The sequence below is a fragment of the Peromyscus leucopus genome, chromosome 19 (genome assembly GCF_004664715.2).
Source record: "Peromyscus leucopus breed LL Stock chromosome 19, UCI_PerLeu_2.1, whole genome shotgun sequence".
NCBI lineage: Eukaryota > Metazoa > Chordata > Mammalia > Rodentia > Cricetidae > Peromyscus > Peromyscus leucopus.
In genome coordinates this window covers 68,352,146-68,378,809 of record NC_051079.1, presented here as the reverse complement: position 1 = coordinate 68,378,809, position 26,664 = coordinate 68,352,146, and the positions used below count along the sequence as shown (strand labels likewise).

At 41.6% G+C, this 26,664-nt stretch overlaps 1 protein-coding gene across 10 annotated transcripts in view; it reads left to right on the top strand.

The window, feature by feature from the left end:
* Atp9b (ATPase phospholipid transporting 9B (putative)) overlaps nucleotides 1-26,664 on the top strand; it is a 255,789-nt gene that overhangs the window by 179,382 nt on the left and 49,743 nt on the right. For 7 of the 10 annotated variants that reach the window (XM_028872015.2, XM_028872018.2, XM_028872022.2 and 4 more), the window contains 2 exons: nucleotides 17,630-17,742; nucleotides 24,278-24,541. In XM_028872015.2, coding sequence (XP_028727848.1) covers nucleotides 17,630-17,742; nucleotides 24,278-24,541 — 377 coding nt within the window. The remainder of the gene's footprint in view (nucleotides 1-17,629; nucleotides 17,743-24,277; nucleotides 24,542-26,664) is intronic. The other 3 variants (XM_028872021.2, XM_028872020.2, XM_028872016.2) reach the window with 1 other exon arrangement.

The following is a 26,664-nucleotide window of genomic DNA, read 5'->3' as shown; positions in this document are numbered from 1 at the left end:
GGATGATCCTTGAGTTGTTAGAAGTTGTATAAATTCAGTGTTTTAACAATAGCACTCTCCTGTAAAGATTACTACATCTATTTATCCCATTCTGTGGCTCCATTTTTTCTTTTGTTTTTTTGTTTTTTGTTTGTTTGTTTTTTCGAGATAGGGCTGTAGCTCCATTTTTATTTTGCCCTTACTTGGTATTTTTTTCTGTTATAGAATTCTTAATCTATAATGTACTAAATAAAAGATAATGATTTAAATTTCTAGTGTTAGTGAACTAGAAATAAAAGCAACATACATAGCACAATTAAATAAAATATGTCCCCAACACAACATTCAACATCACCTGTGATTAGTATTAGTTTGTAGTTAGACTACAAAGAATACAGATACACTCATAACATTATTTCTCATTATTATAGAATAATTTCCATTCGCAAAAAGGTAAGACATAGAAGTAGGTGTATAATCAGGAACGAACACATATTTACAGACGTGACAACCAAGGTGGTGAACTGAAAACTAATTAAAATATTAAATCAGCAAAATGGCAGGTTGCTGGTTAAAATACTCAAAACAGCCCTTTAGGTGTAGGTGAAAATAAAGCTCCTATTTACAGTAACATGCTTTCATCAAACTGTGGATATGAACCTAAGGACCTGGATGGGTGTGTGGGAAAAGTAACATTCCTGAGAATTGTAACTAACCATTTCATAAATATAAACTCCAGATTCTGTAGGTGTTAGCTCCCATGGAGAATTTGGAAGTTTAGTGTAATCCAGGGTCCAGTTTGGGGATTTTTATTTGGATTTCAGTACAGTACCAGGTGGAAAAAATCAAGAAAGGATGGATGGTGCTTGTAAGTACAAATGACTCACTTAGGACATAGAGGTTTCTGCTTCAGGAAACTAGACTGAGGAAATGGGTTACAAGTTTCCTTTCCCAATTCCAGTGAGCAGACAGGAAGTTACAGAAGATCTCAGTCTATGGCAATGCTAGGAAAAGTGAAGAGCATTCCAGAATTGAAAGATCTGGAGCAAGGAGGTCACTACCAAGCATACTGAAGCTCCAGATGGCTCCTAGGATGAGCCACACAGAGGGAGGAAGAACTCTCAATACCAGAGTCTGGAGAGGAGGTATTGCACAGCCAGTATGCTTAGGCAGGCTGGTACAAGTATCCACCAGTGAAATGTGTGCACTGCTGTTCAGGGTTCCTAGGCAGCCTTTGTTCAGGAACCAGTCCATTGGAGTAATAGGGGGAGGACTATAGGGTAGAGTTGCCCCATTGCTATGAGCTGCCTAGTCCTGCTGATAGAGACACTAAACCAGACTCTCCAGAGTCATGCCAAAATAATGATATGAGCAAAGGAACACAAAGCCTGGAACAACCTTCAGGACATTTTTAGTCCTTACGAGAGTTTAGTTGAAAGTATAATCCTAGTATCCTGTATCCCAGCAGCAGTTAGGACACTTGGCGTGAAAATACAGGAAAGGTCGGGCGGTGGTGGTGCACGCCTTTAATCCCAGCAGAGCCAGGTGGATCTCTGTGAGTTTGAGGCCAGCCCGGTCTACAGAGTGAGTTCCAGGAAAGGCGCAAAGCTACACAGAGAAACCCTGTCTTGAAAACCCAAAACAAACAAACAAACAAACAAAAAAAAAAAACAGGAAAGGACCTAAATCAATGATAGTGCATGAAGGATGCAGGTAACCAGGCTTTTTCAGTTTAACAAGCACAGGATAGTAGTTCCTACTTGTTTGCACAAGGATTGCATAGGGTACCATATGATGAATAGATTGGCTGTATCATTGAAAAGCATGTGTTATACTTTTTAGTAATTATACTCCTACTTTTTTCCTTCCCAAAAGAAATGTTTGCATATCTATATGGGAGTTATAAAATGATACTGATAATATTACTTTGGTTAACAAAGCAAACCATTTGGCTATAATACACACAGACTAACTTTTCTTACAATAGCACTTAGGCCCACCTGGTAGTGCGCACTTGTAAGCAGGAGGCTGACTCAGGAGAGTTGTGAGTTGAAGGCCAACCTGGGCTATGTAAGTGAAACACTGTCTCAAAAATTAATTTTAAAAATAAATAGGTAAGTGTAGAGTGTTCATACTGTCCAGAGCCCCAACCAGCAGTGAGAACAAAAGATAGATATATGAGCACAGAGAGACTTCAAATCTTAGTAATGAAGGACTAAGACACAGAAGGAAAAAAGGCATCCCTAATGTTTGTTGGTACTAAGATTGATAAAAAACAATTAAACAACTGAACACTTAAAGAAAAATAACTGATTGAGCTATTAAAAAAAAAGACAAAACATATAAGGAAGAATAATCATTAAGGTAACTAGGAATTGAAAAAAAACCTGACTTCTACCTGAATATCAAACAAGATAGACTCTAAAGAAAAGAGGGACACTTTTCTAAAAGAAGGTTGAAAATATATACATGCTTTAAAGGTCTCAATGTACAAGCACAACATGATGCAGGAGAAAATTACAGTATCTGCTATCATAGGAGGAAATGTTAGCATCACTTTAAGTAATTGATCATCCAGGCAGGTGGGAATCAGCCAAAGGAAAGTCTGATAGCATTGATCTCATGGAATAGATTGACTTCTTCATCTGCCACCTAGAGAACACATATTTTCATCTAGTGTGTGTAGGAAATTTAGGCAGATTGGAATGAGCTAGATCTTAGTCAAGTCTCAGTGAATTGCAAGGAGTGGGTGTGCCTATTCACAGTAGAATGGTAGAAATGGGAAAAGTTAGGAACACAATGCAAATAGCAAATAGAATCATTGCTATCTTTGCCTAACATCAGAAGTGGTAAAAGTTAGGAATAAAATAGAAATAGCACACACATAATCACTGGGTACCTTTGCCTGTGGAATATTCAAGGAACTTGTGTTTTTCAATGAAAAAAGGGAAACTGGGCATGGTAGTGCATGCCTTTAATTCCAGCACTCATGAGGCAGAGACAGTTGGCTCTCGGTGAGTTTGAGGCCATCCTGATCTACATAGTGAGTTCCAGACAGCTAGGACTACATAGGAAAATCCTGTCTCAAAAAGAAGAGAGAATAAAATTTAATCTTAAGAGCAGTAGAAGTCAATGACATAGGAAGAGATCCTAAAGATGAGAACAGAAAACAGTGTTGTGGTACTCAAGAGCAGGTGGAGTGTGATGGTGCACATCTGCAGGCCCAGCTGCTTGGAAGGCTAAGGGCCCCTTGAGTCTATGTTCAAGGCCAGCCTGGGCAACATAGCAAGATCCCTTCTCTGGAAATAAACAGTTTTAAAGATAAAACAATACAGCTGGCCAGTCTTTTGAAAAGACTTAATAAGTTTGACTTAAAAGTAGAATCTTGGGGAAAAAAAACAGATGCAAGCAAACTGAACAAAGTTACAATGATGATATTTAAAATAAATCATAAAAGAATATCGGTTCTTTACTGTCAGCAGCTTTGAAATGAAAGCAATAGAACAATTCTTTGGGAAATATAAGCCATTAAATCAGACCCAGATGACATAGTTTTTATCACCTGAAAAATCTCTTTTTGAAATTTTCACATTTATTTCTTTTGTGCGCATGGTAGGCACATGTGCATGCTACCTTACAAGCATGGAGATGAGAGGGCAGCTTGCGGAGTCAGTTTTCTCCTCCACCATAAGGGTTCTGGGGATTGAAGTCAGGTCACTGGGTTTGACAGCAGGTGCCTCTATCTACTGAGCCATCTCACCCCATCCTAAAACTATTAAAAATCATCTTCAGAAGAATCTCCTAACACTGGTAATTTTATCATTATACATATGCTTTGTATATGTAAACTTGCTTATTAATAGACAAGAAAGTGGAGAGGACATGTTATTGTTAGAAAACAGAAGCCAGAACAAGATGAGAAGAGAGCAAGACAGGGAAGGTAAAAGTATCTCTCTTGCATGTCAGTGTAAAATTTCTGAATAAAGTGCCAAATCTAGTAATGTTTAATATTTAGAACTCTGCACAAGCTAAGGAGAAAACCACAATGAAATATACAATAATAGATAAAGCATAACAGATTTGAGACATTTGTTAGAAGTCATTGCCCATCTATGATTTAAGAAGAAAAGCTCATAATAGAACTTGAATGCATTGAGATGCCCTTTACTTTGCTGTTTAAAGCCCTGTGATCAAGAAAAATACAATGTGTAAGCTCTAGATAGATGTGATCCAGCTGCAAGGCTTGTTTAAATTTAGAAATCTATCACTATAAATTACAACATTGCCATAAGAAGAAAAAACCCAGGGACCCCCTCCAATTCAGTAAAGCATTTGATGAATTTCAATTCAGTATTTCCACATATGAAGTTCTTTAGCAAACTAGAGCTGAGGATGAACTGTCTTTATTATAGAAAAGGGTACTCCCAACATATAATCTATAATATGTAGCAAGTATTAACACTTACCAGTAGGATATTTAAAGCTTTTCCCCAAGTCTAGGAGCAACAAAAAGATAACGTAGTCATTATCATACTTGAGTTACTAATTCATGTCGAAAAACAAGGAAAGAGTCAAAGGTTTCTGAGTGAGCCAACCCAGACTCAGAAGGACAAACATGGTATGTACTCACTCATAAGTGGATACTAGATTTAAAGCAAAGGATAACCAGACTACAACCAACATCTCCAGAGAAGCCAGCTAACAAAGAGGATCCTAAGAGGGACACATGGATCTCCCTGGGAAGGAGAAATAGATGAGATCTCCATGAGTAAACTGGGGATGAGGGGTGGGCAATGGAGGGTAGGGAATGGGGATAAGAACATAAGGGAAAGGGATGGTTGAGCTGGAACAGGGATGGAGTGGGAGAACAATGAAAGAGATACCATGATAGAGGGAGTTATCATGGAGATAGAGAAACCGGGTGCTAGGGAAGTTCCCAGGAATCCCCAAGGATGACCCCAGCTTGGACTACTAGAAATAGTGGAGAGGGTGCCTGAACTGAACTGGCTTACCCCAGTGATCAGACCGTTGAATACCTCTGTCATCACAGAGCTATTCTACAAAGACTGATGCAAGCAGATGCAGAGATCCACAGCCAAACACCAGGCAGAGCTCCAGGAGTCCAGTCGAAGACAGAGAAGAGGGATTCTATGAGCAAGTGCATCAGGATCATGATGGGGAAACCTGCAGAAATGACCAAACCAAACTAGTGCGAACTCATGAAAGTTGGATCAATGGCTATGGAGCCTGCATGGGACTGGACTAGGCCCTCTGCATTGCAAGGCAGTTGTATAGCCTGGTCTGCTTGGGGGCACTGCAGGCAGTAGGATTGGAATCCATCCCTGGTGCATGAGCGGGCATTTTGGAGCTCACTACCTATGATGGGACACCTAGTGCATCCTTGAGGAAGGAGGAAGGGCTTAAACTTGCATCTACTGGATGTGCCTCCCTATGGGAGGCCCTTGTCTTCTTGGAGGTGGGGAGTGGGGGGGAAGGTTGGGAGGGGGAGGCTAGGGAATGGGAGGAAGGAAGAGGGGGATCTTTGATTGGTGTGTAAAGTGAATGGAAAAAATTTCTTAATTAAAAAAAAAGAACCATGACAACTAAAAAAAAAAAAAGAAGAAAGAAAAGAAAAGAAGGATGTAATCCTAGCAGCTTGGTGGAAGGGTGGGTATTGAGGCAGGAGGAATTGCAAATCCAAGGTCTTCCTGAACTACAGAGTAAGTACAAAGCCAAACTGAGCACCTTAGTAAGACCCTGCCTTAGGAGACAAAGTAAAACATGGCTCAGTGAAGGGCTCAGCCCGCATGTAGAAGACCCTAGGTTTAATTCCTGATACTACCAAAAAATAAGTACCTACTATTAGTAGATACTTATTAGCAAATAACACACATAAAAAATCTAATAAATTTATAGATCAATATAAGAATTAGTAGGTCATTTTAGCAAACTAATCTAGAAAAATCTATTGTGTTTACAAATAACTAACCAGAAAATTTTACAGAATAATGTTCAATGACATAAAGTTAAAATCATTAATGTAATTGTCTTCCCTGTGGTTGGAGAATATATTTTCTATAGTGTTTGACCTTTCTCATTTCCAGAGGCTTACACTTAGGCAGAGTATGCTGGAACTTGGTGCAAGGCAGAGGCCCTCTACTCAGGTGTGGGGTTGCCCTGACTGCTCCTTCCTGCCAGCCTTTCCTCTGACCTCTTGGATTGAGGGAAGCTTCTTGTTTAGTTGGTGTTCCCTAGGGGAATGTACCACATCTTCTACTTCCCTCAAGAGCTTTTCTTCCTGTTTGGTTTTCAAAGTTCACTTGACTACCACCAGTGGTGCCAGACCTTCTGTGGAAGTCAGAGGGGAGGTTGAAGAGACTGGCTAGATGAGGAGTCCAGATGTCAGAGTAGGATGGGCACTGGGAGTCTCTGTGTTATATGTATAGGCCCTGAGGTTGCTTTGGGTATTGGAACCACCAGTAGTGTTGATAAGCAAAGTACTGACCTGAATTGTCCTAGTCATTCCCACTTTCAATGTCTGTCTTTGGCTGCCTGCTGTTGTTAATATGTAAATGTTTTGTGACTCTAGTCTTCCTTAAAATGCTGATTTCCTTTTTTTAAAAAAACGAGGATGAGATTCTTAATTACAGTTGCCCATTTTCCACTGTGAAATTTCAGTTCATTAGGGTAAACTCCTGAAACCCAAAGCTCCCTTCACTTGGTGCTGCTTTTGAAGCTAAACAGTGCTTCTCAGATATAAGCAATGTTAGTGTTTGGGATTAGATAATAACAAATCCAAAAGACTAGAGAACTGGAAAGAGTTTTGAATACATAATTCTGCAGAAAGGGAGTCACATAGATGAAAAGCAAAAAGTAGCATTGACCTGGCAACAGACAGTGGCTTTAAAGGTGCCTCCACCTCTCCTCAGATCCCCATCTCACTGGCCTAGGACACAAAGCTCATTCAGTGAAGAATTTGGGACCTGAGGCTCCTCCTGCTCCCTTTTCCAGTCCTGGGCTCAATCAAGTAGAACTTATTCTAGCTCTCAGAATCCTGAGACAAGCAGGCTCCAGCCAGAGGAGTGAGGAGTTGAATGTCTACAAATTCTCCTCACCTTGAAAATGGATCACAGTAATCTCTTTCTTACATTGGTGTGAGATTTAAGAATTCTGGCAGAACTGTAGAGAATGTACTGGGGAGCAAACCAGTTGCTGTCACAGCTTTTCACTTGTTTGTCTGCTTGTTTATTTGTTGAGATGGCTTCTGCTTCTGCTTCCTGGGCTGACCTGCAACTCACTATGTAGCCCATGCTGGCTTTGAACTCATGGTAGCCTTTTGACCTCCTCCTCCCAAGTGCTGGGGTTACAGATGTGAGCCACCATGCCTGCCCTCCATTGCCTTTCTGAAAAAGCCTTTCACTCTAAGAGCAGCTGAAGAACATGCCCTCCTTGGCTGAGTTTTCCATTGTCTGGCCATTGTTTAGAGGTGCTGTCGTTATTCCAGCTGCATCTCCAGCTTCAGTCTCTCCCGAAAGCTATCTTCTGGGACTCTTGCTCATCACCTGTTCTCAGGGTGGATCCTGACCTGTCTTGTGGGATTTGGGGTAGGAGGGTGGATCCCTGATTCCTGGGTTTCTCAAGGGTTCTTGAAGGTGGTACATCTGCCATGGTTTATCATAAAAGCCATACTGACTAAACCATAGGCTGATGGCTAATAGAGAACAAATGATATAATTATTATTTTCAGCCGCTAAGTGGCGTTTCATTTCTTCCACCTCAGTCTTATAAAAAAAACATACGTATTTCACACAGTCAGATGAAAAGACGTGAGAGTGAGTAGTGGCCACCCCTCTAATTGTGGTCTCAGACACATCTTCGCTCTACTGAATAAGAGCTGTCAGCCTCTCCAGCTCAGAGGCAACTGCTGGGCAGCTCTAGGGACAGGGACAGTAGGTGAGCACAAACAGAAATCTGGGCAGCTCTAGGGACAGGGACAGTAGGTGAGCACAAACAGAAATCTGGGCAGCTCTAACAGGGACAGTAGGTGAGCACAAACAGAAATCTGGGCAGCTCTAACAGGGCCCATCTTGCCCCCAGCCCCTTTTGTGTCCTGCTGAGACAGTGCACTCTTGGTGTTATGTTCCAGGATGTAAATTGCTAGTTCTGCCTCGTATTCTCTATTTTAGTCACATAAGAATGGCTTTGTATTCTCCTGCAAGTCCATGTATTCTCCTGAGCACATGTGTCAGAAACGGATCAGGTATTAGCTGCTGGTACCTTGTGTCCTCGACTGCAGCAGAGGTTGCAGCAGTGGATGCTTGATGGCGTGAACAGCTCTGGTTCGGGAGAGCAGAGGTGCTGCACTCAGACTTCAGTCAGTTTTCAGACATCTTATAAGAGCTGAACTTCTACTGAAATGCTTCAGTGTAAGCTGGCATCTGAGGAGCTTTACATTACTAACATAATTGTAAGGTGGTCCTTCGTATGATTGTAAATTGGGTTTGTGCTTCATCAATAAGCTTTTTGACAAGAAGCGTCCATCACAGTGGCTCTCTCATTTGCCACAGCAGAATAGAAAATGAAGTGTCCCAATAATTGCATTATAGTTTCCTTCTTGTGGACAAGAAAGCAATGTGGTATAATTAGGTTTGATTGGAGTGCACGTTTCCGGTAAGATCTGGAATTAATGATGTTGCTATAGTGACACATCTGCGGCCAGCAGCGCGTGAAACATAAAGTAATTCATTCGACAAGAGTCGACATCTGTTAGCTGCAAGGACGCAGAGCATATTGACACTGACCAGGAATACTAGACGGTGTGTGATGAATGAACAGATGATGCTGAGACAGGGGCACAGATAATTTGTACTTAATCTGCTGGGAGAACTTCAATCTCCTCACTGGTTGCATTTGACAATGCCATTGTTTAAAGAACAATGCTGCAGTGAACTCATCAATTTTCAAACTTAACTTACGGAGAAGCCTATTAAAGCAATACATTAATTCCTTTGCTAGGAAGTTTTTGTCTTCATGTAGAACAAAACCATTACTTGAAACAACGGGATTTTTTAACCTATATTTTAATTATAGCATCCATTATCCAAGCTGTCATGTTGTTCAGGTTTGAATATTGTGAGTTTCATAGAACGGCACCGTCAGGAGGGAAATGCTGTTCTCATGGGTTTTAAAAGCAACAACAACAAAATGGGTGTGTGTGCTAGTTAGTGTATATAGGGAAGGCAGATCTGGAAACTAAGATTTAGAGTAAATTATCAATGTCCTCTAAACCAGAGGGCACTATGGTCTCTCCATCTTGGTGGTAGCTACAGTAGTCATGTGCAGCAGACGTGCTGTCTTACTAGGACAGCCGGTCACTGGAGTCTGTACTTGGATGTGAGTGGTACAATTAACAGTTTGGGTGTTTAGAGTGATTGAAATACTCAAAACAGGCAGCGGCTGAGTAGATGCCTCCAGTAATAGGAATCCTGCATGATCTTTGGGAAAGGCCTGATTGATGAGGAAAGTAGACTAAATACATGAACAATGTTTTTTGTTTTGTTTTGTTTTTTGTTGTTTTGTGTGCCTGTGTGTGTGTATATATGTGTGTGTGTGTGTGTGTGTGTGTGTGTGTGTGTTTGATTGATTGATTTGTATATGTGTGTGCATGGATGCACATGAATGTTCATACCTGTATGTGTGGTGGCCAAAGGACAAGTTTGGGTGTTCTTCAGGTGCTCCCCACTGTGTTTTGTGAGATAGGGTCTCTCTCTCACCTGGAACCCAGGTAAGCTAGCCTGGCTGGCCATTGAACACTGGGGATCTCCATGTCTCCACCTCCCCAGCACTGAGGTTACGGGCTCATATGCACTACCATGCCAACTTCTTGTTTGTTTTCTGCTACAGCATCTCACTATGTCATCCTGGCTGGCCTGAAACTCTCTATGTAGACAGGCTGGCTTCAAAGGCACTGCCTGCCTTTGCCTCCTGAGTGCTGGGATTAAAGATGTGTGCCACCACCATACCTGGCTAACTTAAAAAAAAAAAAAAAAGTAGGTTCTAGAGATTGAAGTGTGGTCCTCATGCTTGTGAGTCATATACTTTACTAACTGAGTTATTTCCTTAGTCCTGTTAGTTTTTTGAGAGAACTCAGTCCATAGCCTAGGCTGGCCTTGAACTCATAATCCTGACTAAACCTCATGAGTGCTGGAATTACGTGTGTGCCATCATCCCTACTCAATAGCATGTTCTTAATGGCCAATGCATGTAAAGTTCAGTGATTTTAGTTGTCACCTGAGAGGTTTTGTTTTCATTTCCTCTTTGTTTTGCTGGAATCATGATCTCTCACAGTCACTGTGTTGCCTTGCTAGAATCTTCACAGGAAATCCTGTAGTCCTGGGGATGAGCTGGTCCCTGTGCACTGTAATTGGCTTCTTCTGTTTGTCTGTCAAAAGCCCCTGTCTGTCCATGTAGTATGGCTTGGCAGAATCTTGATGTAGCGGCAACTTGCAGCCTAGTGGCTCTGATCAGAGGCTTCACATCTGCTTCCCAGCGTGGACTGCATCTGTTGCCACCCTGAGAATGATGCCTGCAGGACGTTTTTCTTAAAACTCAATTTCCTCTTTGCCTGCCTTGCTCACTGCAGTCCAAAAAGCCTCTGCTTTATAAAAGACTACTGTGTTGTCGTCTCTGAGAAATCATAGGAAGACCTGTTCTCACAGGAACTGTGCATCGTAAATAACTCAGTGTCACTCTCTTCCATGTGGTGGCTCCCTTACCATCTGGTTTTGTAGCCAGCACCTCCCTTCTGAGAGTCTCCACTTTGGAACCCATTGGTTCCTGTCATGTTAAGATGACAGAGTGTGTAGAAATACCCAAGTGCGCGAGCTGTGATGGGTGCTGGAGTGGAGACAGGGGAGCTGTGGCTGCACCCCACCTGTGATCCCGTGGAAAGAGAGTCTGGATGAGTGCAGGAGGACGTGCCACACTGGTCTGTAGAGAACACTCTACAGAATGTTCTCAAGGTCCTCATGCTATGTGGATATTTGGGGCACTCACCTAAAGGACCATCTGTCTACATGCACACTCCAGATCCTAGGACCCAGTCAGGTAGGATGTACTTACCTTGAATACTGAAATATCAGAGACACTTCTTTTTTTTTATCTGATGGGCAGTGCTAGTCAGTGGTTTGAATATATCAGTTTTGAACGGCTTCAAACATTATTACCACTTAGACATTTTTAATATACAGTTATTACATTGTACTTGAGTCAAGTGAAAAACTCAGGCTTTATCTCTCTTCCACAGCACTTGGTATAACTATTTTATAGTGCTTACCACAGCCCAAGTTTAGAAATGTCTCGTTACTCCCCAGAGCAACCCTGTATGCACTGACAGTCACTCCTCACTCAGTACCTTCTCCACTCACAGTCCCAGGCAACCCTGGCCCTGCTTTCTGTCCCTGTGGATTTTCTGCTGGGCATTATATAAGTGATAGAAAACATCTGGGGTCTGTGTATTAGGCTTCATTTAGTAGAATGTTTTCAAGGTTGACCCGCAGTGTAGTATATAGTAAGTACTTCATTCTTTTTTTCTGATAAATACTATTCTACTGTATGTATATACTTGATTTTATTTATCCACCTTTGAATGAATGGGCATGGGGTTGTTTCTCCATTTTTGCTTATTGGAGATAAGCTATATTCTGCTATGAATATGTAGACATTTAGCCAAGGCAAAGTAGACATGAAAAAGAAATGGCGTCCATGTTGTAGAGGAGAGTAAAACTGTCTGCTTATGTACAATGCAGTCTTGTGTATAGGAAATCTTCATGGATCCCCTAAAACCCTAATAGCCAAAGTATGTAAAACAAAATCATTCATAAAATGAATTGTGTTTTATATACTAGCAATAAACTATCCCAAGGTTGAATTAGAAGGCAATTTTATTTAGAATAGTCTTTTAGTTGTTCAGCCTTAACAACTTGCTCTGACTTCTTTTATTATTAAGAAATTTTCTATTCATTTTACATACCAACCACATATCCCCCCTCCTCCTTTTTCCCACCCCCTAGCCTTCCCCTACAACCCACCCCCCATTCCCACCTCTCCCAAGTCAAGGTCTCCCATGAGGAGTCAGCAGAACCTGGTATATTCAGTTGAGGCAAGTCCAACCCTCCCTACCCCGCGCATCAAGGCTGCACAAGGTGTCATATCCTAGGCACTGGGCTCCAAAAAGCCCGCCCATGCACCAGGGACAGATCCTGAACCCCCTCCCTGGGGGCCCCAAACAGTTCAAGCTAAACAACTGTCTCACGTATCCAGAGGGCCTAGTCCAGTCCTATGGGGGCTCCACAGCTATTAGTCCACAGCTCATGGGTTTCCACTAGTGTGGCTGGTCATCTCTGCATGTTTTCCCATCATGATCTTGATGTCCCCCTGCTCACAGACTCCCTCCTCTCTCTCATCAATTGGATTCCTGGAGCTTGACCTGGCACCCAGCCGTGGATCTCTGCATCTGCTTCCATCAGTAACTGGATGAAGGCTCTGTGATGACAGTTAGGGTATTCACTAATCCGGTCACCAGAGTAGACCAGTCCAGACACCCTCTTAACCATTGCCAGTAGTCCAAAGTGGGGTCATCCTTGTGGATTCCTGGGAACTTCCCCAGCATCCTGCCTCTTCCTATTCCCATGATACCTTCATTTATCATGGTATCTCTTTCCTTGCACTCCCACTCTGTCCCTGTTCCAGCTTGAACCTCCCATTTCCTTATGTTCTCGTCCCCCATTTTTTGCCCTCCATTACTCCCCCCCCCCATCCCCTGTTTGCCCATGTAGATCTCATCTATTTCCCCTTTGCTGGAATATCTATGTGTCCTTCTTAGGGTCCTCCTTGTTAGCTAGCTTCTCTGGAGGTGTGGGTTGTAGTGTGGTTATCCTTTGCCTTACAACTAGTATCCACTTGTGAGTGAGTACATACCATGTTTGTCCTTCTGAGTCTGAGTTACCTTACTTAGGATGATATTTTCTAGTTCCATCTATTTGCCTGCAAATTTCATGATATTGTTTCTAACTGCTGTGTAGTACTGCATTGTGTAAATGTGTCATGTTTTCTTTATCCATTCTTCAGTTGAAGGGCATCTAGGTTGTTTCCAGGTTCTGGCTATTTCAAATAATGCTGCTATTAACATAGTTGTTGCTCTGACATCTTTATGACATCCTCCCTGGCTCCAAATAAACAATTAAGTAAAAGGTCTTTAATAATCCGAACCCTGAGATGGGTGTGGTGACCTACTCAGAAGGCACAGGCAGGACGATTACAAGTGAGGCTAGCTGAGCTACATAATAGAAGGAAAGAAATCTAATCAGAGCTTTATTATAATATCCTAGGAGGAGGAGATAATAGTTGTAACCTGGCCTTCAGTTACCTTTTCCATCATTTCAACTGTATGTAGTATGCAACAATGTATTTAATATTTTAGTGTTTTCTGTTTTCATGGTCTTTGTGCATGTGTGGAATTACTCTTGAGATTTCTCCAAAGATGCTAAGAAGCAAAATGCTATACAGTAGATAGCATTGCTGAACTTGGGAAACTTAGGTTGGAAATACTATATCACAGGCTTAAAAAGGATGACTAAAGTGATGTATTAAAATAGGACCCACATTCAAACCCTAAATTTACTATCTAGAAATAGTCTGAATGGAATGATTGTAATGATATGTCTTTGTGTTGGGAAAGCATCTGATACCACTGTGGACCTGTTGCATTTGAAATGCAAGGTTTTTCTTTGCCAGTAATCTGGAAAAAAAAATACACCATCAAGTGAGTGGTATATGATTCAAATACATAGTGCCATATATGCCTTCTCCCATGCATCTTTAGTCCCTAGGCCTTTCTTCTTTTTGATCAGTTTTGTTTGTTTGTTTGTTTGTTTTCTGAGATAGGGTCTTAATGCACATCCCTGGCTGACTTGGAACTTTTTAGACCAGGAACTCAAAGAGATCCGCCTGCCTCTTCAGTTTGGGTGCTGGGATTAAAGGTTTGGGCAACACCATATTGTGCTCGTTTCCAGTTTTAATTAAACTGTTTTCTTCATTCTTTTTATCAGCAGCTCTTTTCATTCCAGGTTAAGACCTGAGCTTTGGGGATGACATTAAGATAATACGGAGAATCTAAGCTGGGAGTATAATTAAGTGATACAATGCTTCATAACATGCTCAAAGCCAGAGATTTGATCCCCAGCACTTGGGGAGCAGGATACCTAGCCAGGGACAGTGGCACACACTTGTAATGCCACACACACACACACACACACACACACACACACACACACACTGGCACTGGCTCTCCTCATTGTGTCCTCTGAACATGGCATACCTCTCCCCCTCTCTCTTGGCCTGTCCTGGGCCCTGTTGCTTCAGTCTGATGAGCCCACAGTTCTAAAGCTTCCTTCATGCTGTCCCCTGGGGGAGTTCTTCTCTATGTCACACTGGTGGTGTCTCTGGAGCACTCACCCCCTCTGAGTGTTGCCTGCCTTGCCTCCCTTACCTGCATTTAGGGCCTCTGGAAATAAGGCTTTTTCCTGCTTGTCTCTTTAGCTGTAGGATTTTGAGGAAAGGAATTCACACTGGCATGCTTTATGTTTTAGAGACTTCATGAATTATCTTACAGGTTTATCTGACCCCTTCTTCTAAAGACAAAGAGTGTTGAAAGTAGCTGGCAGCAAACAGGTTATGGGCATTTGAACTCAGGTTGTTTAGTACACTAACCCCGTGTTTGCTGGTGCTTTGTAATGAACATTTGCCAGAGAAGCAGTTCCCACATCATTTGAAGTTGGTGGAAATGTGGGAGTTGTGGGCTGTGGCCTCTTGCTGAGGAAGGAGTATCAAACAAGGTAGGTAAAGAAAGTAGCTCTAGACTGCATAATGAAAAACTGTATTTTCTATTCTGAGCAGTTTATATTTAAAAGGGTGCCGGTTCCTTTTAATCCCAAGAGTACCGTGAAGAGATGCTTATTTTAGAAATACAGCACAGGTGAGAAGTGTGTTAGAGCATATTAGACCCTGAGTTTAAGAACACCTTCAAAAGATCCTCAAAGCCAAGAAGGAAGAACCAGGGCATGGCGATAGCAGAGGGCAGAGTCCTACCTGTCTGGGACTTTAAACACCCACTGTGCCACCTGGATGCCTGGGAGATCCCTGTGCTGCCTTTGGTGGCATTTATTATGGTTGTACAACAGTTTATAAGGGAACACAGTGTGCACTTGCAGTAAGCTTTGGGGCTCTGAGGGAAGCAGGATGAGGATGGACCCCTGGTGATGACAAGCTGCATGTGCAGCAGCACAGCTGGACTCTGGACCCAGGGAGACTCGCCAGGTGCAGGAGATGCTGACTGCAGCCCCTAACCTTCTGGAGGAAAGGTTCTTGGCTCTGAGTCATGACAGCAAAGAACACAGCAGAGGGGCAGTGTTGTTTCTTGAGAGTGCTTGCATGAGACTGTCTGCAAACAAAGAACTATGGAGTCGGGCATGATGGCCCACCCTGACTAGAGTCTTTGGCAGTTGTTGGCTTCTGAGAGAAGAAGGCCATTCTTCTCTGAGAAATCAGCCACATTCCCATGGAAGGACATACATCTAAATATTTGTCTAGCACAAATTGGCCTTGATGCCTGCAGGGATAGGAGTGAGGGGATGTGGAGTGAGAGGCAGGAAAGGTGACACAGAGTTGGGGGAGAAGGGATGTGGGGGTGGCACTGTGAAGAGGTGGAAGAGGAATATGATCAAAACGTATAAAGCTCTCAACTAATAATGATAGTTTAAATGTTTAAACAAAGAACTTGTCATTATTAGTCTAACCTGTATTAGTGTTTGTTGTAGTATTCTTTTAACTTTAAATATAAAGTTGTTCATAATAAAAAGTTGACCTTCTTGGCCTATTCTAAGTTATCATCAAGGAGAAAAAAAATCTATTTAAAAAATGCCATTTATAGCCGGGCGGTGGTGGCGCACGCCTTTAATCCCAGCACTCGGGAGGCAGAGGCAGGCGGATCTCTGTGAGTTCGAGGCCAGCCTGGGCTACCAAGTGAGTTCCAGGAAAGGCGCAAAGCTACACAGAGAAACCCTGTCTCAAAAAAGAAAAAAAAAAATGCCATTTATATCAAGTCATCTGAAACAATGTTTTTATATATGATTCATCTATTGCGAACTTTGGGAACACATACTTTGTGAACTTTTTACTTACCATTTAGTGTTTTATTTCATTACCTTTGACTTTGTGGTACTGGAATTCTGGCTATCTTTATCATATACCATGTACAGAGCTCCTCCTTTTCACCTGGAGGCTAGGCTGCTGCTGTGATACTCAATGTAACATGTATTTGAAGCTAATTCCACTTTGAGACTGCCATAAACTATGTCTCACATAAGTGATTTAATTTCCAGTTCTCTCAAAATGTATAGTGCACACAGTCAGTGCACAAGGCTACAACCAATGTTGCTCTGGAGGAATTTGTAAAACTGTAATAAAATATGTCTATTTATAAGAGGGCTTGTCAAAATAGTGTCTGAAAAACAAAACGTACAAATCTGCCCTTTCGTAAAGAAGATCTTATATTCTTCTAGAAAGTTCCAAGTCAATAATCCATTTTGCTTTGAATATAAATTCTGACTAGTCATTGATAGGTCTTGTCAATATCATGTATGCCAAAGAAAATAAAAGGCATACAGATGTTTTGTAGCCATGTGAAAAGCCCAACTTTGGTTAGAAATGGCCATCACATTGCCTGTCCCACCTCTCACTTCTTGACTGTCTCGGTAACCCTGCTGTATGAGGCCAGTGCAGAAGCCCCAGTGGAAACCAGAGTCAAGTACTTTGCATGGCAGTCCCCACTTCCCTATTAAAAGGGCATTTAAGCATCCCTTTGTTGTTTTACTTCTGTGAAACCAGGTGAATTAATCATATGCATGCACTGCACGTGTGTTTGCATTAAATGAGATAGACATGGCTCAGCTTTATTTGCAGTCCTGGGCATAGTCATTTTAATGCCTTGACTCTGCTTTGAGGAGAGAGTGTTAAATAGTATGTCCTAATGGCTTTCTTAGAAACTCACCTTAAGGAAATTGTCTCCCATTTCATAAACCTTTCTCCTCATAGCAAGTGATATAAAAGTCTGCTAAGGGTTAAACATCTGGAGCATTTATCTCTCTAACAATAATGATTGCTTTTCAAAAGTCAGTCTTCTTAAGGCTAAGCCTTAAGGCTAAGCCATGCTAATGTGGGGCTAGGTAGTGTTGTTCTCCAGCTCAGTACTGTCACTGAGTCAGTGGTGACTTAGCTTCCTAGTTTATGCCTTATTCAGAACAGCAGAAGTTGCTATCATGCCCGTTAACAGATCTGAATCAAGGACAGAGACTCGGCTTTTCTTTTTTCGAGAATCCCTTCCATTGTTAAAGGTTGTTAATGTGACATGCTTGGGGAAAATCTAAGGCTCCTTGTCAGAATGAGCATTCTGCAGGCTCTTTGCATCTCTAACAGGTGTCCCAGGACACAGTCAAAGATGTGACCAGCAGCCATCTCATCCAGAGCTCCTTATGGAGCAGCAGGGCCTTCCCTCCCCTGCCTGTGTTCATTGCTGCTGCTCTCCCCATCACAGGGACTCTCACTCAGAATGAGATGGTATTCAAGCGGCTCCATCTGGGCACTGTCTCCTACGGAACAGACACTATGGATGAAATCCAGAGCCACGTCTTCAATTCCTACTTGCAGGTATGTGAATGTACTTCTGGATGCCATCTTCTCTCAGTGCACCCACGCTGGTGAGCTAAATTGAGCCTATTATATGCTCATTTGTTTTTTTAACAAATTCTTTATTGTTACCTTGCTATCAATTCTAGTATCTCAATCAAAAAATTATGACTAGCATTTCTACATCAGCAGAATCATGGCAAATATAATGAGCTCAAATCATTTTACTTACATTATTTTTTACTGAATTTTATTTTCTTTTCAAGGTAGGGTTTCTTTGTTTAACAGCCTTGGCTGTCCTGGATCTTACTATGTAAACCAGACTGGCTTTGAACTCATAGAGATCTGCCTGCCTCTGGAATTAAGGCATGTGCCACCTCCACCTAGCTAGTGAGTTATTTCTAAAACTAAACTCTTTAGTAAAACAGTGTTTTAAAGGGCAATTAGTAGAATATTGGTATTATTATGTTTCCTAATAATCCCTTTGTTTTTCTTCATAATTAATAAAACTTTCTCAGCTTTTAAAAAATCAGTTTTTCTTCTTTTCCAATAACTAACGTGTAGATAACTCAACATATGCCTTTCAGTGAACTCTAGCAGCATGAGGATTTGCTGTGTCAGCAAGAATTCTATCTCAAAAGAACATTTTGAAATGAATTTCAAAAGTCCTGTTATTTTATCCAAGTAATTATCATATGACATTTAACAAAAAGATATTGCTACTTCGTAAGAGCTGAGGTACAAGAATGGGAGTTGTCTGATTTCTCATGAGTTTAGAAGCCATGTCATCTACAGAGGCTTGCAGACAAGTGTGCCATGTAGAGTCCTCCCAGACCCTTCTAATTATCCATGTTCCTGACTTTAGAAATATCAGAAACCTTTTGTGTATAGAGAATGTTCAGATCAAATAGAGGGTTTATGACCCTGGGTTCAAGGAGTGTTTATGTGTCAATGATTTTTACTTTTTTTTAAATCTAATGTAATTTCTTTATTGAATCTTTGGGGATTTCATATCATATACCCCAATTCCACCCACCCCCCAGTCCTTCCAGATCCTCTCCTCACCCCTGCAGCACCCCTCAAAAGAAAATTTTTTAAAAATCAAATCAAAACAAAACAAAAAATCTGTCCTAAATTGAAGTTACCAATTCAGGAGTATTAAGCTCGGCAGTTCCTGGAAATGTAAAATATCAGGTTCTTGATGACACTCGATGCTAGGAGTCTCAGGACACTTCTCAGGATGCACTCTGCCTCTTGGTTAGTTTACTTAGACCATAATAATGTCGTGTTTCACACTCAGACCCAGACATGTGTGTGCCTCAGTGGATGGCTGTGTTAGATCTTGGAGCACCACACCTGTGACATCAGCTAAAAAACTAGCTGAGTGTTTTATGTGCAGTAATTTGCTTCAAACATGATTTTGCAGACTAAATTGGACTTTCTTTCCATAGAATTCAGTTGTCAACAGTGCATTCAAATTTTAGAAAACCTTGTTCTGTAATTACCACCAGGCCAACATATACCATGTTCTTGAAATGTTGCCAAATAGCAAAAGAATCTTACTTGTACAATATGCATTTATTTTATATGCTATATCTGCACAGATACCAATGAGCATCTCACACATGCAGATGTCATTTGTTTAGATACAATTTATATGTCTACTATGTTTAAAAGTGTTTTGTGATTCAGAATATTTTATTATTATTTTTTAAGTTTTTATGAAAAGTTTAGTTTTAAAGGCTCTTTAAAATACAATTTTTAAAATTAGTTCTTTGTTTTAATTGCATCATTTATTTTCCTTTTCTCCATCCAAACCCTTCTGTAAACCCCTCCTTGCTCTCAAACTCATGGCCTCTTCCTTAATTGTTGTCACATACGTGTTTGTATATATGTGTCTAGTGTGTGTGTGTGTGTGTGTGTGTGTGTGTGTGTGTGTGCTCCTAAATACACACATATAGCCTGCTCAGTCTGTATGATGTTATTTGCATATGTATGTTTTCAGGGCTGACCATTTGGCATTGGATAACCTCTTGGTGTCCTCTTCCCTTGGGAAGACTATTTCCCCTCTCCACATTCCTTAGTGACCTGCAGTTCTTCGTGTAGGCTGAGGCCTCCTGATCTTTCCCCATCCACTTTGGCCTGTTATCCTTCTTCAGCTGATACGTAAGCAGTCATGTTTGGTGAGCCTTTTGGGTGTAGCTTCTGACATTTCTAGGAGATACAGTCTCACAGCAAATTGTCTGATCCTCTGGCTCTTACAGTCTTTCCACCCCCTCTTCCACAGTGTTCCCTGACCCTTACATGTTTAAGTTGTTTTTTGATGTATCCCTTTGACCGGGCTCCACAACTCTGCATTATAATTGGTGTGGTTTTCTGTAATGGTCTCCCTCCATTGAGAAGAGAAGTTTCCTTCATGAGAGGTAAGGACTACACTTATCTGTGGGTCCAAAGACAAGTATTTAAAATGCAGTTAGAAATTATGCTAGTTTAGTAAAGTGATGTGCTGGCTAGTCTTATGTCAACTTGACACACAAACTAGCAGTATCTCAAAGGAGGGAACCTCAATTGAGAGAATGCCTCCATAAAATTCAGCTATAAGGCATTTTCTTAATTAGTGATTGATGGAGGAGGGCCCAGCTTGTTGTAGGTGGGACCATCCCTGGGCTGGTGGTCCTGGGTTCTATGAGAATGCATACTGAGTAAGCCAGGAAGCAGCACCCCTCCATGGCCTCTGCATCAGCTCTTGCCTCCAGAACCCTGCCCTGTTTGAGTTCCTGTCCTGATTTCCTTTGATGATGAACAGTGCTATGGAAGTATAAGCTGAATACACCCTTTCCTCTCCAACTTGCTTTTTGGTCATTGTGTTTTGTGGAAGCAACAGAAACTGTAACTAAGACAGGTGATTATAAGTTCTCCAAGATCCATGAATTCACTAGCCCTGGGTAGTTAGCTAAGTTTTCAGTACCAGGCATGATTTCCCTCTTTTGAAGAGGGTCTTAAGTCTAAATAAAGAGTTGTTGGTTACATCAAGGTATGCATACCCCTAACTGCACCCTTAGAGTTATCTTACTATGCTGGTCATTATTGTGCTTCATTGGCATCAACACTGGATAAGACTGTTGGTTATTTCCCTCCATTGATACCTTCTCGTACCATGGAAGCTAGCCCAGGGGCCTTCCAAATCAGTTCCAGCGCAGGAGCTTCTAGGCCCGGTGTCTGAAATGCATAGTATCTTCAGCAATAGGACTTACCTTCCACACCAGCAGTGACCAAGTGCTGTTTGGAAGTCTTTTGGACAACCCTGACCAACAACTCAAAAGAGGACTTCTCATGCTGGGTGTTTGGTGTTTTGTTAGATGCCCTTTGATTCTTGGAGGGAGCACTGTCAGCCAAGATAAAAATTTCATTTAAATAGTATGTATACCCTAACTTATGTGTAGTTTAGGTATTTTCAAGTAGATATTTAATAGTGTGATCTCTTATGACTGGCTTGGATATTAGAGTGAACCTGGCTTGTAGGAGGAGTTGGGGAGTGTGTCTTCTGCATCTTCCTTCCTTCCTTCCTTCCTTCCTTCCTTCCTTCCTTCCTTCCTTCCTTCCTTCCTTCCTTCCTTCTTCCTTCCTCCCTCCCTCCCTCCCTCCCTCCCTTCCTTCCTTCCTTCCTTCCTTTCTTATAGTAGTTGGCTGTGGATCTGTGAGAGTCTCATAGGACTTATTTTAGTTGGAAGGGTATTTATAACTCTTTCAGTCTCCTCATTAGTTATGATTCTGTTTAGGTTTTTGGTTTAATTTTGGTGGTTTGGCTGAATCTAGAAAGTTTAGATTTTAGACTTTTCAACTTAATGGAGTACAGGTTTTTAAAGTATTCCCTTATAATTTTCTGAATTTCACTGGTGTCCATTATAGTGTTTCTTCATTTCTGCTTCTGTTAATGTGGGTCCTCTGTTTCTCTTTGGTTAATTAGGCCAGAGGTCTGTCAGTCTTGCTCATCAGCTCAAGGAACCAGTTCTTAGATTTGTTGAGTCTTTGTATTGTTTTCTTTGTTGCTCTTCACTGATTTCTGCACCGAGTTTTGTTACTTCTTGCCTTCCACTCTTTTTGGATTTGGTTTCTTCTTGTTTGTCCAGATTTTTGAGTTGCATCATCAAGTCCTTTATCTGTACTCTTTCTGATTTGTTTAATGCAGGCACTTAGAGCTATACATCTGTCTCCCTCACACAGCTGCTTTCAGTGTGTCCTAAGGGGCTTGGGTTTTCATCTTAATTTAGGTCCAGTACATTTTTTGAAATTTATTTCTTGATCTTTTTCTTTGTTGCATTAATCATTCAGTAATAAGTTTTTTTTTTTTTTTAATTTCTGTGAGTTTGTGTATTTACTAGAGATGTGTTTTCTGCAAGTTTTTGCACTGTGGTCCAAGAGGACATGTGGCAGTATTTCTACTTTTTTGAATTCGTAATGATCTATTTTGTGTCCCAAGACATGGTCTATTTTAGAGAAGCCTCTGTATGCTGCTGATAGAGTGTATATTCTTTGGTGTGTGGGTGGAATGTTCTATAGGTATCTGTTAAGTCCATTTGATATATTATGTCATTTAATTCTGATTTATATATGCATATATATGTACTATGTATGCAAAGTATTTTGTATTCCAGAATATTTTATTTTAATATTTTGTGAATGATTTTATTTTATTGTTTTAAATTTTTAAAAATACATTTTAATTAAAATATAATTATGTTACTTTTCACTTTCTAAGGTTCCCCTACATACACTCTTAACCTTTCTTATTTTTACATATATATGGGGCTGCGAATATGTGTTTGTGTGTGTATGTACATAAACATATGCACAAATGTATAAATATATTATGCTGGGTTCATTTTTGTTGTTTCTGTGTATATAGTTTCAAGGCTAACCTTTGTATTGGATAAACACACTTATTAGTTGCAAGCAGTTCTTTGTCTAGGTGTGGGAGCCTGGTGAGAGTTTTTTTGTTTTTTTTTTTTTCCTTTCTTCCTTAGCATGTCTGTTGATATTATCATTGTTTAGGTCTTGTTTATACAGCATTTCTAAGAGAGACAGCCTCACAGCGGACTTCCGGTTTTCTGCCTCATGCAGTCTTTCAGCTCCCTTTATGTGATGCTCCTTGAGCCATAGATGGAGGAGCTGTGCTGCCAATGTGTCCATTGGGGCTGGGCTCCCCACAATCCATCAGTCACTCCATTGTGTCCAGCTGTGGTTTTCTGTAGCGTCTCTCCTTGCTCTAGAGAGAAGCTCCTCTGATGAGGGGTAGCTCCACTGGTTTGTGAGTATAAGGCTAAAGCTGGAATGTAGTTCAGGAGTTAACACTGCTCTAGCAAACTGGTGGTTGCAGATTCTCTTCTAAGAGAAGCTGTGACCCACTAGCCCCAGGTAGTTGGCTGGGCTTCTAGTGGTCAGCATGGTTTCCTTCCTGTGGAGTGGGTCTTGAGTCCAGTTACACCCGGGTTAGTGATCACCAGCACGGGAAGGCCGTATCTGTTGCCCTTTTACTGTCATTCTTGTGCTCCAGTGTAGCATAGATCTTCTTCATCTTGACTGTCTTTGCCCACTGGAAGCACTGGGTGGTTGAGAGCCTACTTTTCAGTGGAATTTGTGTGAAATTAAATTGCACAGGCATCAGTGAGCGTTGCATCATTCAGAAGAGGGACTGAACTCCTCTTCTGGAGCAGCTCAGTGTAGGGATGGGGGCAGCTGTGGGCAGCACAACTGAGCACTGATCAGATACCTGGGCAGGATGAAGGGATATATAACCCCCCCTCCCCCATGTAGCTTATGCCTGGTGGGAAGAGGCTCATACTCAGTGCCTCTCAGTTGCTCTGATCCCTAGTCCCTTCTGAGTACTGTCCTGAGTCTCTGAAGTTGACAGGAGAATGTGTGTCTGTCCTCTGGGATGGCAAGTGTCCTCTGTCACCCAGTAACAAAAGTCCATCACCGGGTGGTGACAGCTCACTAACTCAGAGCCAAACCTGATGGGAGTGAAGCAGATACACAGTTCTCAGTGGGCAGTTGCTTCCCATGAACAACAGGAGATCGGACAGGCTTGGTTTCTTGACACACCCCATTACTGTATCCAATCCTCGTTAGCTACAGACTAGACCACCAAAGTTCAGAGACTGGTGCACAGCCAGGTTACTTACAACATTCAAGGAAGTTTTAGAGTTCTGGCTGCTTTGGTTTGGTATTGTTTTATGAGCATGTGTGAGCACACCATTCTGCTTTGATCTTTATCTTGCTGTTTTAAGGAGGAAAGTAACAGTTGATTGAATTTAGAAATGGGAAAGTGCCGGGCTTCAAGAATCATAGCAAATACTGTGGTGCATTTGACAACCTTGAAATCGCCAAGCATTTTGCATTGCTGAGATAAAAAGTGACTTATATTCATAGGTAGAGTGTAAGAGAAAGAATCAAATTGCTGTTCTTATCTTAAGCAGCTAATTTTACTTCATAAAACATTCCAGTAGTTTCTGGTCCTCATGTGGACCACTTCATTCTGTCTGCCCTTGTTACATAGCATCCTGTTTTAAAGGTACACTCCCAAGCAAGTGGGCACAACCCAAGTTCTGCTCCACTGAGAAGAAGCCAGTCTTCAACCCCTAAAGTTAAAAAAAGCGTCAGCAGCAGAATCCACGAAGCAGTGAAAGCCATCGCCCTTTGTCACAACGTCACTCCTGTGTACGAAGCTCGAGCTGGAGTCACTGGGGAGACAGAGTTTGCGGAAGCAGACCAAGACTTCAGCGATGAGAACCGCACCTACCAGGCGTCCAGCCCTGATGAGGTCAGTCACTTCCGTAGAGCTTCTTGTTTGGGGAGGGTGTCCTTCACCGGGCACGCCTGTGTGGCCACTTTCCCCTGGACTCTGCAGGCTTGAAGGTTGCTTCTCTGGAGCAAAGATGCAGGACTGTATCCTAGATTCGGACATTAACCTTAGCTGAAGTACATGCAACCCTCTGGGCATAATTCAGACTTTTCAGGGCTCACCTTTGACCCTAACATGTCAATATCTAAGAGTTAGTCCTTTCCATCCTTGTTAGCCACAAATAGACCTCTGAAGTCCAGACTGTTTCAGGCTGGTTGACTTAGGGGAAGATTCTTAAAGATTCTGGTGTTTTAGCTTTATACCATTCCATTCAACAGTGTTTACTCAGAATAGCATGAGAAAATTCAGCTGGCTTTATCATAAGTTAGTTCCCCAAATAAACTTATTCCTGTGGCTGTACTTTATTGTCCAGTTGTTCTTCATGCTGCAGTGAGTCACTGGATCTGTATATTAAATTTCCAGTCGTTCTGTAGAACTTAGAGACATTTGTTCTTTAAAAAGATTTGGAGTATAAATAATTGAGAAGCCTACAGAAATGATTAAAAAATAAAACCCTTAGGTGTGTTAGCTTAGTCCCTTCTAACTTTACCCCATTGGGATTTTGTAAAATCCATTATTACAATTTCCACTTTTTATGCAGTCATTCTGAGTATATTTATACAGTTTTATGTAGTCTGTCCTCTTAGAGTACTTTAAACAATTATGTAAAATAATCAAACCAACTCTGGACTCAGTGTTAACAAATTAGATCTTTCAAATACCCTGCAAAATTGGATCATATATAAGTATATAATCATATAAGTATATAATCAATATGTTTAGGGAAGCTGCTAAATTCTGGTTCTGAAAATAATAGAAAGGTAGACATAGAACCCCCAATGTTATTGATGAGCAGGGAACACACCATCAAGAGTGTTTGTGGGGGGGGGGGTCAAGAAAACAGTAAGAGCAAGGATGGAGAGGGAGGTTAAGAGAGTGTGGTTCTCTGGCAGTATACTTGCCCAGAGTACAAAGCCCTGCCTGCGATGGCGGGTTATCAAGTGGGGAGCACAGGAAGCAGCAGCAGGGAGAGGTGGCAGCCGGGGCTGTCAGAGCATGCACTGTGCAGTCCAGAGCACTGTGCCCACTTTTATGTCAGTCTTGCTGATTAAGAAGCCAGGAGATAGATGCCTTGTAAGTTTTATATGTGAGGAAGGGAGCCTTGTAAGTCATTGCTAGAACCACTGTGTAGCCTTCAGGATGCAGAAAGTGGTGGAGAGATGCATACTGAGGGGAAGAAGGCCTCTGTTGTCTGCAGCTGCATGGAGGCCCCACCAGAGTTGGAGGAAGTGTCTTCCTTTCAGCTGCTCTAGAGCAGGAGTCTGTCGGTATATTGTATATATTTGTCAGAGCAGAACATCGAAACTTCTTGGTCACTAGGGAAACCCAGGACTGTGTTTCTTCCTCTTCATAGAAGTTCACTGTGGTGGTATTCTACCAGCCCAGGTACAGTGATGAACAGTTGTGTAGATACTGGAACCACTTTCCTGGTGAAGGCAGCTTTCCATGTCAGTGCTGGTCTTGCCCTATCATGCATCACTTTCCAGGGCTTTAAGGGTTTTTGTTTTTGTTTTAAACTTGGATGTATACATGTCAGCCCCATGAATATTGAACTGCACATAACGGTTGGGTCTCCTGTATGCTGGCAGTTTTTCACTCTGAAAATCCAGAGCATTGCACTCTGGTGGAGAATCCCCAGTTCCATAAGTCTTTCCTTTAATTTCCCTTCAAGATTGAAGACTACTTGGCCAGGCTGGGTGTCAGGATGTGTTGCGTTGTCTACCTTTCTTCCAACCACTGTGAAAGGCTCTCCCTCTTTGGGGAGATTGGAGACACAGGACCCCAGTTACCTTTTTTCAACGTCATAATGATGAGCCATGAAAGGGAACCCCTAGTGCTCATGAAGATTTGTGTCCTTTCACAAGTGTAACTTGTGGCTATTTTTTAAAACAAGTTTATCTTAAAGTTTTGGATATAAACATTATTTATGTTCAGTGAAAATATTAGCTTATTGTAGCTAGAATAAAATAGTTCAGACATCA